Source organism: Portunus trituberculatus, chromosome 37, assembly GCF_017591435.1.
Source record: "Portunus trituberculatus isolate SZX2019 chromosome 37, ASM1759143v1, whole genome shotgun sequence".
Taxonomy (NCBI): Eukaryota; Metazoa; Arthropoda; class Malacostraca; order Decapoda; family Portunidae; genus Portunus; species Portunus trituberculatus.
This window is the reverse complement of record NC_059291.1, coordinates 12,232,234-12,246,748: the sequence shown is the minus strand read 5'-3', so window position 1 is coordinate 12,246,748 and position 14,515 is coordinate 12,232,234. Positions and strand designations below refer to the sequence as shown.

At 38.5% G+C, this 14,515-nt stretch overlaps 1 protein-coding gene across 5 annotated transcripts in view; it reads left to right on the top strand.

Annotated features, from left to right (window-relative positions):
- Positions 1-11,128, top strand: part of LOC123514206 (tetratricopeptide repeat protein 39C-like) — an 18,825-nt gene extending 7,697 nt beyond the window's left edge. The window contains exons 2-13 of one of the 5 annotated variants that reach the window (XM_045271883.1): positions 372-497; positions 1,547-1,860; positions 3,094-3,240; positions 3,595-3,805; positions 4,208-4,427; positions 4,655-4,855; positions 5,005-5,173; positions 5,604-5,802; positions 6,605-6,723; positions 7,214-7,328; positions 7,641-7,846; positions 8,030-11,128. In XM_045271883.1, coding sequence (XP_045127818.1) covers positions 1,597-1,860; positions 3,094-3,240; positions 3,595-3,805; positions 4,208-4,427; positions 4,655-4,855; positions 5,005-5,173; positions 5,604-5,802; positions 6,605-6,723; positions 7,214-7,328; positions 7,641-7,846; positions 8,030-8,143 — 1,965 coding nt within the window. In that variant the 5' untranslated portion in view covers positions 372-497; positions 1,547-1,596 and the 3' untranslated portion in view covers positions 8,144-11,128. Of the gene's footprint in view, positions 1-371; positions 526-1,546; positions 1,861-3,093; positions 3,241-3,594; positions 3,806-4,207; positions 4,428-4,654; positions 4,856-5,004; positions 5,174-5,603; positions 5,803-6,604; positions 6,724-7,213; positions 7,329-7,640; positions 7,847-8,029 lie in introns of all 5 variants that reach the window. The other 4 variants (XM_045271884.1, XM_045271885.1, XM_045271886.1 and 1 more) reach the window with 4 other exon arrangements.
- Positions 11,129-14,515: the final 3,387 nt, after the last annotated feature.

Genomic DNA, 14,515 nt, shown 5'->3' with positions numbered 1-14,515 from the left:
CTGTTGCAGAATGTTTATTCGGATATGATCACTGTGATGTCAGTGGCTCAACATTAGTAGACAATTAATTAGTTAAGAATGAAGATTTCTAATTAAAATATATTACCAGAAACAGTATGAGTCATTTCCTTCTCTATGTATATTAACAAACAGAACCTGGAAGTCGCAGTATTTGGATAAAGGATGTTCGTTACCTGTTGATGAGAGCAAAACACAAGATATTTTAGTTGTTAAATCTATACATTTTTAACTAGCGCTTGAAAATCAGTGAAGTAATTGAACTGCAAAGAAACGGGTTAACAGAGTAGTACCCATTAAAATTTCATAACCGAGCTACTACTCAAACCGAAACTCACATCTCTATCAAACAGCAGAAGGGCAGCAGACGACGCCTGATGATCCCCACCCGGCCTGACTGGCTCTCCCTGTACTCTGGCCCTACCCCTCTCTGCCTTGCTGCCCACCGCTGCCCTCGTGCCCCAGTGATGCTGCTCCAGGTGACAGTGAGTGTGGTGCATGAGTGAGGTGCGTACACGTGTAGGGATGCAGGAAGGGGCGTAACTCGCTGCCCATCACCTGTCATTCCGTGGAGGCGTATCTCGTGGTGTCTTTTTTTTTTTTTTATTATTATTAATACCAGTAATTTTATGGCCTCGTGATGTGCAGTGTGGTCCAACTTTTGATATAGAGGAAAGGTAGAGTGATGTGTTCACCTTTTAATCAATACGCACTCTCATTTTCACTTCAACTTTCTAATGACCTATTGGCCAATACTTAGCGGGGAGGGAACGGGAAGGATATTTTCTGCTACCTTACTCTGTCTGCATTGGACCCTGAACAAGAAGGTATTGCTTTGGTGATCCGCGTTCTTAGATTTCAAAAAGTGTGTATGTGTGGTGAACCATATCCAGTCATTGAAAAGTAAGGGTAAGACTGCGGTTTGATTCATAAACCTTGAAAATTAACCATGAGGAACAGTGACTGATGAATGGACAGGATGATATCTGAAACCTGCAATGTGTACCTATTTCTCATTGACTGATTAAAGCAGTGGCATCAATGAACTGATTATATATTGTTTAAATGCATTTGTGTTTGTGATTTTTCAGCTGCAAATCAATACCAAACACAAGTTTTTTTTAAATATTAGCATTTCCTCTTTGTAACCAATATTTTATCATGGGCTTTGGTAACTTTGCTTGCATTTTCATAAATGGAATCATATTACATATATCCAGAAATAAAAGCACACAATGTTATAGCAGTGATACATGGCTATTTCCTTCATGTAAAGGTAGTAGTTGCATTTGTCTATATAAAGATCAAGGTGAACTGGATTGGGGAAACACCTGGAAGAAATTTATTACTACTCCTCACATGCTAACCTTTTGATATAGGTAGACACATACCTTGACCTTCATTACTGGAACTGTACTCTATAAAAAGTAGGAAGCAGTGTGATGGCCTAAAATCAAGTAGTCATTGAATGTTTATACATGAGATGGTAGATCAAACTGTGTGCAATGACTTCTCTTTTCCCCTTTAGGATGAATGATGAATTGACAGCCAGCACACACAGACAAGCACACTTCCAGCATGTGCTCAGCAGGTGGTACCAGTGACACAAGTGGAGGAGGAGATGGGAAGAATGCAGCAGGAAATGGTGGAGGAGGAGAGGAGGAAGTTTCTGGGGATGCAAGGAATGGACAGTCCCTAGGGCCTGAAGAGTACACTAGACTGGCACGGGATGGCATCCAGCTGATGCTGAACAACCGGTTTACAGAGGCGGAGGAACTGTTCCGTCACCACACCCAAGACAATCTCCACATGGCCATGGGATACTGCTACCTCACTTTCATGGTAATGGGCTTGTACTGCACGGCAGAGACTCGGACAGAAGGTTCTCGTTGCCTGTTATTGTGGTTTGTGAGGGACCTGGCAAAGGCAAAGCTCTCTCTCTCTCTCTCTCTCTCTCTCTCTCTCTCTCTCTCTCTCTCTCTCTCTCTCTCTCTCTCTCTCTCTCTCTCTCTCTCTCTCTCTCTCTCTCTCTCTCTCTCTCTCTCTCTCTCTCTCTTTCTTTCTTTCTTTCTCTCTCTCTCTCTCTCTCTCTCTCTCTCTCTCTCTCTCTCTCTCTCTCTCTCTCTCTCTCTCTCTCTCTCTCTCTCTCCTCCCTCCCTCCCTCCTCCTCCTCCTCCCTCCCTCCCTCCTCCTCCTCCTCCTCCTCCTCCTCCTCCTCCTCCTCCTCCTCCTCCTCCTCCTCCTCCCTTTGTTTCCTTTAGGAGCACATCACAGGAGTCTCTCTCTCTCTCAACATTTTTCTCTTCCTTGTGAACCAGCAACTCTTACATTTGTACTCCTTTAACTTGCTTGTCCACTTTATATGGATTATCTCTTCCATATTAGCACTTCAACTTTCATGCACTTTCTTATACATGTCATAATCTCAATATATGCATACTGTCTCATAGTTGTAGCATCTCTTCTCACCCATTCCACCATCTCAAACCACACCATTTCCACAGGTGTTCTGGTGTTCTTTTCATATACCAGGTATGCATGCCTATGTATATTTGAGCCATAGTCCTATGGTTTGAAGATTGTATTTTAACCCTTTCAGTACTAAGACACCTTTTTACTTCGATTTTTGGGTGTGATAATACAATTTTATTGACATTAGGCTGAGTCTTTGGAGGTCAGAAGATTAATGGCCAGAGTCTTTACTATTTTTCACCCCACATAAGTTTCTGAAGCTGTATAAAATCACCAAATAGGAAACAGAATGAATATGAAAATGTATCATGATACTGAAGGGGTTAATGGTAATACAGTCATGGTGAACTAAGCTCTACCAGTATCATGGTGATCATTGTCATGTCTTCCTCATGGATTTTTGGCATTTCTTTGTATTTCAAATTATGTGTCATTACATTTGTACTTTCTTATAAAAATGTATTAGTGAAATCTGCAGTTAAATTTGCAAGTAGATGCAGACAATTGGGCAAAAATATCTTGATGTGATTATAACCTGACTAATTATGATACATTAATAATCTCAGTTGCAAATGGATGATGGTGTGATGTTCTTTTAATCAGAATGCTGTCATGTCCTTCGAGGAGGAGAAGGTGAATCACAGCATGGAGACATTGCGCAGCATGGAGCGGAGGTGTGGTGGCAATGACAATGGTTGGCTCTCCTCCGTCAGGAATATTGTCTTGGGTTCCAGGAATGGCCACGACCAGGTGACACTTAGTGGCCTAAGTTTGAGGAAGCCATAGGGTGAAACTCCACTTGAATCCTTTATTTGACACCTTGTATATAGGTCATAGGGTGAGGTTTCAATGATCATTGTTAATCAGAATTTTAGACTGCTCACTAAGAGACTTGAAGCATGTTGCACATAAAGATAAAAGTCAGTACAGAATATGATGACATCTATGATGACCTTAAGTAAGAGCTAGATATTTTTCTATGCATACAGTAGATATGTTAATTAATTTTCATGCTTATGTCTTAAATGATTGATAATATATTACAAACACTAGAGAAGATATGATATACAAGTTCTTATTGAATTTTGTTGGTGATCTTGACAGGGAGATGAGCCAGGAGCACAGCTGGAGCAACAGGTTGTCTTGGCTGATTGCCAGGTGTTGCTGGCCATCCTTACCTTCTTACAGCAGGAAATTGGCTCCTATGTGAAGGGTGGGTGGGTCTTGCGAAAGGCCTGGAAGGTGTATGAACACTCCTACATGAAAGTCAAGAGGATGTATAGACAAACCTTTGGGGAAGCTCAGGATATGCCCAGTGAGTTGAGGACATATTTTGCCATCACTAATATTTCCACCACATACAGCAATCAGGAACAAGGTCCTGAAATTATCTTGGAAGCTGATGATCATTATGATCCCAATATTCAAGGCATTCTCCTTGTGTTCTCCTGATTCAGTCCAACCTTCTCATGGCTAAGGATTTATCTTAGTGTTCATATGGAATCTCAAGAGGCATGACACACCTATGTTGTCTTTTCTTCTCATATGTCATTTATCATCATTTTGATTTATTCTTTTTAAGTATTAACACTTAGTGGTGACAATAACTATGTTTAACAGATTAGATTGTTTTACTCTAGTCCTTTACTAATTTGTGTCTATACTATTATACTGCCTGCACCAGCAGGGGATAATGCAGCTAGATTTGTGATTTTAGTGACACCTGGGGATGACTGCCCTGGGTCACTGCAGTCCAGCTCTGATCAGCTGCAGAGCCCTGGTTCCTGGTCTGTGGGGTCCACTGGGGTGCCTGGCCCTGCCCAAGAGGAAGAGACCAGCTCTTCACATACCTCAGTTGGCCTGCGCCTCACTCTCTCCAAGTCTGTGCCTAACTTAAAAGGATTCCTCAACTCAAACCACAGGCAAAATTCCAAAAAGTAAGGTGATAGAAGAAAGCTGGATATAACAACTAGTTATCTATTATTAGTGTTATTATACAAAGACTTGTGTATTTAGAAGAAATACTTGTACAATTCTTGCCATGTCATGAAGTTTATTTGCTTTTATTTATTTATTTTGTCAGTTTATTATACAAGCTTTTTTTCATATATGTCTCTAAGTCTGGACTCCAAGTAATCTGAGCCTTCCTTTGGTGTTGCTGAAGGCCGCTGCCTCCTGATATGGTGGCTCGGCTCATGGCTTCAGTCAGCTTTGGGTATGGACTGTTCCAACTGTGTACATCCCTCTTGCCTCCCTCTCTCTTGCGGCTGGTCAATGTGCTGGGCCTGCAGGGGGACCGCTTGGCTGGCCTCTCTGCCCTCATGTTCACCCGAAAGTCTCATGACATGCGTGCTCCCTTAGCTACGTGAGTAGGGAATGTCATCTCTTTTAACTGTTCTTTTCTTTTCAATTCATGCAATAAAGTTGTGCCTTTAGACTGATTATTTATGAGAACACTATATAACACCAAAAGGTCTTCACAGATGCCAGTTCATACTTATTTCCCTGATACAGTCTCACCCTGCTGTGGTATCATACTATCGTGCGGCCATTCTTTGCCTTGGATGGAAGCAAGGTGAAAGCAGGTGTGGAAGCAGCCCACCTCCTCCTCCAAGAGGCCCAACAAAGCTACTCCCAGTCTGCCCTCTTCCTTTTCTTCAGGGGTCGAGTTCACAGGCTGCAAGTGAGTGTTGGTACTATTCGGAAAAGTTATGTGCTTTGTGAACGTCTTGGTTAACATATTCAGTGAAATAAATATGTATACAACTTTTGTTAACTGAGAGATTATGCTGTATGTAGATTTGTTAAACCCATTATAGGTATGGTATATTGTATTACAATATGAAACTTTATTTATTATTTTTAATTTTTTAATTTTTTTTTATTGCTTGGGCTGCACATAGTACTACAAAAAAGCAGATGAATTATTAATCTAGATTATTGTCACTAACATCAGTGTGATCTGTAAATTTACTTCTTGGGTAAAAATGCATTGCATTTTAATTTGACTTTTGTATCCAGCTGGTCATTCATTTGATTAAGCCATGACTGGCTATAAGAGGGCAGATGGAAGAGCATATCTGCTGCCATACAAATATTTGGTTGTTCCTTAGGGTGATATCACCACTGCCCTTGTGGCCTATCGTGGGGCCCTCCAAGTGTCCCCTCAAAGGGAGCTGCAGCTACTTGCCTTGCACGAGGTGGCCTGGTGTCACTTACTGCAGCTTAACTGGGTCCATGCCCAAGGTGCCTTTGCCAATCTTAAAAGGGAGTCTCGCTGGTCCAAGAGTTTTTATGCCTACATCTCTGCTGGTAAGTGCGAGAAAGCATACACTTTGCATTGGTCAAGACATAATTTTTTTTTTTTTTTTTTTTTTTTATTTATTTTTTTTTTTTTCAACTTATATTTTTGTTTGTGGTAAGTTTGTATTTTAATTTTTCTTATGATGCCTGCTTCCCTTTCTGTAATCATCTGTAGTGTTTTCCTCACCTAGAGACTTAAGTTATCCTCTGATATGTTGTGATGTTTAATCAAGTGTTAAGTGATTTTGAAATGGTATTGGGAGCTTCAGGAGCTTTGGAACTGCTAAGAGAGATGTCCTAATTGCAGGATATGGAGATATAAGGGAGGCAGAGTGTGGGGCATTGTGTCATTGGTTGATCATTACAGGACATTTCAAGGCAGAAATATATTTTTTTATTTTGAAATGTTTTATGATGAATGGGTAGAATCAGAAAAATAAGAAAATGATTTTGAATTGCTTGATTTTAGCCATGATTCCCAGTCATATGAATGTCATATACAATGTAGTGAAACCTGCTACATGATTATTATAATTTCATGTAGAGATACTTGAATGCAGACTTGTAATTCATTTTTTCTTTTTAGTGTTTCAAGCATCAATTAGTACTTGTAATACAATTTATGTACTTGAACTATGAATATGTATCACTATTCACTAGTACCTTTACACCATTTTTTTTTCTGTCTGCAGTGTTTTTTTTTTTACAATGTTTTTGATGTGGAATGTGAATTGTAATAAGAAATTAATATACCCTCATAGTGGTTAATTTTTCCTTTAGTAAAGTAGTGCCTATCTTGTCTGTGGGTCAGTGTGTCTTGGAGCAGCAGGTCGGGAGGAGGAGTGCCAGCAGGGCCTGCAGGAGGTGCCCAGTCTAGTACGTCGCACTAACCATGCACTGGAGGCCTTCCTTCTGCGCCGTGCTCTTAAGGTGCCTTCCCTATCTTCGTTGTACTTATAAGGAATTCCGTCATATTTCACATGCTATTCATTACATACGCATATATTTTTCTTGTTAGGGTATTCTGTCTTATTATATTTCTCAGTTCATGTTCACCATATTTCTTTACTCTGTATATTGTTTAATCTTTTAAATATTCTTTGTGTAAATTATTGAACTTTGAAAAGAAAAGTGTATGGAACTTTACTGATTACTTTTTCATGAAAGTTATTCTGTCTTCACCCTTTCATATCTGTGAATCTTTCCTCAAAGCATAAGAATGGCATTTCTGTGTAGATTTTACTACAATTCTCTTATGTTTAATTTCTTTATTTATCTTCTCCCAGTGTATGCATCCTTTTCCTGAAGGGATTTAATAATTCATATCTTGCATTTTGTATATACTGTTTAGATGATTTTGTGTGTGTGTGTCTGGATATCAGTAACAGTGCAGCTCACAGGAATATCTTTTGCTTTACAGTCTAAGAATACCACTGTGAATAGAAACTATTGTCTGCTGCGTGCCTATGAGCTCCTCTACCTCTGGAATGCTATCTCTTCCTGCTCAACTCAACACCGTCTTCAAATGGTGGAAGGTAGGTAGTGGTTTGTTCTCACTGGCATCATCACCACCACTACTAACATTAATCTTCAAATGGTGTATGTTCCTGAAGTAGTGTGTATGATAAAATAAGTCATTGTGTGATAACATATTTAGGTCCAAGGGAATAATTGTTTTTTAACTAGCATGAATCATTGGCAGTATTTGGTTGAGACTAAAGCCCAAAGTTCTGGGAAACTGTCATATGCTTGATGACTAAGCACCTCGTAGTTGTTCAGTATTGTGTGTTAAACCAATTAAAGAACTAATCCATAAATTTGAGTTGAATATATCTTATGTTTGGTAGAGCTGCAAACCATGGGCCAGTGTGATGAGCTGGAAGGTTTACGACACCTATTGCTGGCAGCCATTCTAGACACAATGGCCAACACTGAGGAGGCAATGGAACACTTCAGACTCAGTGTGCAACATGGCCTCCTCAACCCTGATGAGATGTGTGTGCCTGCCTTTGCACTGTATGAGTTGGGTCTGCTACTGAGCAGCTCAGAAGAGGTAGGTGAACTTAGTGCAGCTGTGGAATTTGTAACAAATAAATTTTTGGATAAAGGAGCAGGATTATCTTTTGGCTTCTTTTTAAGAAGTTAATGAAGAAAGCAGGCATACTATATATTTTGATGGACTTTTATTACCAGATTTGTTTTTATCCTTTTATCTTTGTAATTCTTCCTTTGGCAGACATTACAGGAAGGAAAAAAGTGTTTGGAAGATGTGCGAGACAACTACCAGGGATACGACTTTGAGAATCGCCTTAATGTGAGAGTCCATGCAGCCCTCAGAAGTCTTCCCTAGTGTGTGTGTGTGTGTGCGTGCATGTGTGTGTACATGTGTGTGAAAATATGTGCGTGTTGATTTGTATGTTCGTATTGATGCAGACCACTAGGGAAGCTACCTTGCGTCCATGACTATTAACCCTTTTACAGGAACACTATTAGCTGTACTCTGCTATTTTGTACTTAAAGGTGAGTGTATTTTATAGTATGTATGTGATAAAAGAGATGTTAAAAGCAAAATAGACTACAGAATATGAATATAATATTAGTGCATAAGATGGATGAAAAATGTTATGCACATCAAATGGACGAAGCAAGATAACTGTAATCAGAGGAGTCTTTGTACCAAGCAGACAAACATTATGCTTGGGTAGCAGATTTTTTCTGTCCATCAACACAGAAGTTGAATTATTGGCAGGGGTGTAGAGCTTGGATTAATTTGCTACTTCATGCATGGATTAATCGCTGTGAATGCCATGTACTCCTGTGTGAAAACTGTAGGTTAATGCTCAGTGAACGCAGTAGATATTCCATAACTTAGTTATTACTGTGAAAATGGACAATCTTAGTACTAACGTCATTACTTATGATCTTTCATTGATAGACCTCAGTTGCTCTCTATTACAACATACTTAATTTGTTGGCAGTGATGCTTATATAGTATTTTAAGTTCCTATGTTTCACTGCTTACTTTATCGTATCACATACAAGCTAGACATGAGTCACCTTGTGTCTACTGTCCAAGGTTAAAGTAATGTTATATTTTACTTGATAATATTCCATAACTTTAAATCTTATTCATGAAATATTTTTAGTCAGCACTTTCCTTGTTACACTGATCTACGCAGCCCTCCATTTTTCTCTTATGAAGCATTTAATTTTCTTTTGAGTCTGTTAAACACAATATCTTGAAGCTAGTACAGTACTGTAGTCTGACTTGCTCTTTAGATACATACTGTATTTGTATTAGTACATTAGAAGAATTTATGTTGAGTTTTCATGACTAGTTACTGACATATTCACTAGGAAATTTACAGAAAACTAAGGTTTATTAAATTATTTTTCCTTTAGTAGTGGAATATACAAATATAAGTATGTAAGTTCATCTTTGAACAGGATTTCTGAAGGTGTTCACTGAGAAAAGATAGATAAGCACTTTAATTGCTAAGCCAAAGAAAATATTTATTTCAACAATATAAATGTTTTATAATGTATACTAGATATGTGAGGCACTGGAGGTGTACTTGAGTGGTGAGTTATTTACATTACTCTTGAAAAGTCTGAATGATAGTAAACTGCCTACACTAAAATGTTTAGGATAATTCGGGAATTTATTTTCATATTATATGATATTTATGTGTGTAAATTAATTCACTCAAAAAATTGCAAGAAGAGTGCATGTCATAAATATAGGGTAGATACTAATATGTAAGAAAAATTAATGCAAATTCTGCAAACTTGATTCTGATTTTCAGAGATGATGTTCTTAGAATATGATTGCAAGCAGTAGCTATAAAAAGAAAAAAAAAATAGATGCTTAAGCATTATAGCTGTTGATCTGTACTGAGGAAAGGTAGCTGCCTTTGTGAAATAATTCAGTATTGTGTGTATGAGTGCAGCAGTCAAAGGGAAAATTAGGCACTGTGATGGTATTGATGGTGCAACCTTACACAGATTTATAGTCAAGAATAATAGGCACAGGTAGGCTGAAAAGATACTGGTTTTCATTGGAAACTTTCCTTTCATCAATTGTATGATTGTTAAAGTTTTGAATATTTTCCATGGTTACAGATTTACCCATTTCTTAACTCTGGATAGTTGATATGTTTACCTTAATCTGATCACATGCAAAAGGAACTGTACAGAACTTTTATCTTCCAAAGACAACACACAAGTATTTTTTTTATTTGCTTATTCATTTTTTAAGGATATAAGCAGCTTGTATTATGTACAGTACTTTACTTGTTGAATAAGTTACATATTTTCCTTCTATAAGAATGTGATTTGGTATCAAGGTGCATGTTGCATAGATGAAAAGGAATTTTGTTAAAAAAATAATTTGTCCAGAACATGAAAGCCAATTTGTTAACACTGAAAATTCAGTATGAGGGAAATGAGGAAGGGAATTCTGACATACTTCTAGCAAACATTATATGAAGTGTGTATTGTATCTGACCTCTGATATTGTTCTGTTATAGAAAATCTTAATTATTTGTTAAATATTAAGTGTGTGTGTGTGTGTGTGTGTGTGTGTGTGTGTGTGTGTGTGTGTGTGTGTGTGTGTGTGTTCTTGGACTTTATTATGTAAAAACATCATGCTATATATGATGTACAAAATATGTGGAAGAAAACATGGTTGAGATTGCCTTGTATGCACAAGAATGCATTTAGTTTTGGTCATAATGTATTCCTACCAACTACATAATATATGTTAATATGTACATAAATCATCTCCTCTGTGCTTTCTCACATTCATCTTGTGGCAGCAAAGAATAGACATGTTGATTCACGGTTACACTCTTTGCTCTGGTTCACTTGGGTGTTGTGCACTGCTTTTTTTCCTACTGAGATTCCTTTTGAGGCTTCCAGTGTTCAGAAACCAGAAGCCACAAAGTATGGAATGAGAACTGGTTTACAATTGATGTTAACTCTGCTGTATGCTTCTCATATTGATGACACCACAAAAAAAATGGAGGTGTTGATGTGTTGATCTTGTCATCAAACTTAGTTCTCACATATCTTCCATTTCTGCTGTTTTCAGTGTTATAGTGATATTTAAGAAAATGGAATGTAGTTCAGGGTTTTTGTCCCTGCAGATTTACTGTCACAAATGTCTTTCACAATTTTCTTCCTTTTTCTGTTTTCAAAATGAGGTAATTGCAAGCTGTTGTCTTTTTATTTTCAACATTGTCATTAGCTTTACTTTGGTGGATGGAATCTCAAAAAGCATAAATACCAAAAAGTAATTAAAAAGATATTTCTAATAGATATTTTGAACTTAAAACTACATACTATGTATATGATCCATTTTGTATATTGAGGGTTAAACTTGTAGATGGAGAAAATTTTTTTTCTTGTGTGTGTGTGTGTGTGTGTGTGTGTGTGTGTGTGTGTAATTCACCTCGGTCGTCAGCTGGTCATCCAGCCAGTCTTCCCCATTACGGAGCGAGCTCAGAGCTCATAGACCGATCTTCGGGTAGGACTGAGACCACAACACACTCCACACACTGGAAATGCGAGGCCACAACCCCTCGAGTTACATCCCGTACCTATTTACTGCTAGGTGAACAGGGGCCACACATTAAAGAGGCTTGCCCATTTGCCTCGCTGCGCCGGGACTCGAACCCGGGCCTCTCGATTGTAAGTCGAGCGTGCTAACCACTACACTACGTGGTGTGTGTGTGTGTGTGTGTGTGTGTGTGTGTGTGTGTGTGTTTCAGCAGTGCTGTAGATTTAATGAAGTACTTTCTGTGTTTGTGTTTCACTGTTTGATCTGATCTGCTGCAGTCTCTGACGAGACAGCCAGACGTTACCCTAATGAGCTCAGAGCTCATTATTTCCGATCTTCGGATAGGCCTGAGACCAGGCACACACCACACACCGGGACAACAAGGTCACAACTCCTCGATTTACATCCCGTACCTACTCACTGCTAGGTGAACAGGGGCTACACGTGAAAGGAGACACACCCAAATATCTCCACCCGGCCGGGGAATCGAACCCTGGTCCTCTGTGTGTGTGTGTGTGTGTGTGTGTGTGTGTGTAATTCACTGTTTGATCTGCTGCAGTCTCTGACGAGACAGCCAGACGTTACCCTACGGAACGAGCTCAGAGCTCATTATTTCCGATCTTGGGATAGGTCTGAGACCAGGCACACACCACACACCGGGACAACAAGGTCACAACTCCTCGATTTACATCCCGTACCTACTCACTGCTAGGTGAACAGGGGCTACACGTGAAAGGAGACACACCCAAATATCTCCACCCAGCCGGGGAATCGAACCCCGGTCATCTAGCTTGTGAAGCCAGCGCTCTAACCATTGAGCTACCGGGCCGTGTGTGTGTGTGTGTGTGTGTGTGTGTGTGTGTGTGTGTGTGTGTGTGTGTGTTTTTCTTACATCAGTTACTGGTGAAATTGCCAAGAGGGGAGTATCCTGTACCACTGGAAGATTGTGATGTGAGGAGTAATTAAAGGAGATGCTGCTGTTAGTGGTCATGTTATGCAAGCAAGGTGTTATTGTTTTCATTTGCTTCTATCCCTCATATCTGAGAAAGAATATATTATGAGTAGTGGAGAGGGGAACAGAATGATGTATGCTGCATTACTAAGAGCAGCCAAGTCCAGGAATGTTTTCTTATGAGAGTATGAAAACTTTAACTAGAATATTGTGTTGTTTCATCCCACCCTGACATTGAGCACTGGTTCTTGCTGATATAATCTTGACAAATTCATGGTTACTGTCATCCTAGTATTTCCTAACTTTCACTTAAGGTTAAGGTTGTTGGATGTTTCTCCACAGTAGCCTATCACAACCATCAAAGTAAAGGATGCATAACACTTGCTATTGTTTAATTGATAGAATATTTTGCAAAAGTATTATTTCAGGATCATCAGTGAAAATAAACTCAATGCTGGTGTGTATAATGTGATAGATGATTGACCATCATGTCAGAAACAAGATCCAAAAAAACACATAAGTGATAGTGCTGCATATTTTTATATTGTATGATTCAAGTAATTTTTGTGATACATTACATAAGTGGTTTTGACTGTTGACTCACCCACATGCAACAGAGTAGTGATCTAGCCTGTGTTGTTCTTTCTGTCACAACATAATTGTACACAAACATCTCTGTATATTACTTCTTTAATGTATATCTTAGTAAGCATTATGGGATGTATACTATACTATGTCCAGTGAAATCTTCTCTCCTGTGGAGATTTATCAAGAAAGTTTTTTTTTTTCTTTATAAAAGATCTTTTTAAAATTTGATCAACAAAGAAAATTCCTTTTGTTTTGTAATGTTTTGTACACTTAAGTGGGCCAATGGTGTAGAGGTTGATGTTTGGCTCACACCCAAGAGGTTCAGCATTGGAATCCACTGTCAGGTAGACATTCTTGGCTTGTCACTTTTTTTTTTTTTTTTTTTTTTTTTTTTTTTTTGTGTGTGTGTGTGTGTGTGTGTGTGTGTGTGTGTGTGTGTGTGTGTGTGTGTGTGTGTGTGTGTCCCCTCTAGTTGCTTTGCATACATGTATGCTTACTGCAGGAGACCAAAAATGCTGTACACCACAAGATAGGAAATAGTAAACAGAGAGTATAACAAAACAGAACAATGCATATGTTTTAGAATTTTCTTTGTGGAAGCCTTTACTTCTTGTTTGCTGATATATGGAGAAAGGTCTAGATTAGTTTCCTTAATTTTGCTTTTCTAGGATATGTTTTAGGGACCTGATTAGTTTTACATTCAAGTTTATTGCACTATATCATATAATTTATACTTATGTACTTATGTTTGTGTATTATTTCTGTCACACTATTTTACTGTGGTAGTATAATACCTATATTACATCCTTGATTTTGAAGTACAATGTAGACTACTTTACAAGTACATTTTGTGCTCCATTTGCCTTTGTTGGTACAGTATTATGTTGCTTTTGAGATGTGTGTATGTAACAGCAACAGAGGACCACTTTCAGTGCACCTGTTTTGTGTGCCACTGGATGATGGAAGTCTACCTTTGGCAGAAAGACTATCAGATGGAATAATGAAACTGGCCCTTTCACACAGAGTTTAGGATGATCATATGATTTTGTATTTGTATTCACGCAATTATGCATGAATTTTTTTCATTATTATGTGCATCTTCAATCACATAATGGCAGAGTTGATTTGTTGGTAGATTGCCTGAACTTCAAATCGTCTCAGCCTGGTTATATACCAATCTGAGATCTTCCTTGAAGACAGGTGGCTGAGACAAGATATCACTGGCTTATTTGTGTAAAAAAAGGAATACTACTGAGAAGAGGGATTTCTAGTCCCATAAGTTGGTTCCTTCTGGTTGACATTTACAACATAGGAAATATAGTTCTTCTTCTCTATCTCCTGAGTGTTTGGCTTGTTAGAACATTTAATGTGGAGAGGAATTAGAACAAATTAAATTCAATGGGTGAAATAGGCAGAAAACTTGTCACACTGCAAGAATACTATAACATTTCTGGAGTATCTGTGAAAGAAGACTGTAAGGGATGAAGTTGATTAGGGGGTTTCTTTCCTTGTATATTTTTATTCCTTTGGCGAATAATGATGTAATATCTTGGCTTGAATAATTTGCCTCAAGTGGCATCTTAGCCTGGTATATGGATGGTTTGTCGTCGTTGTTAATGGTC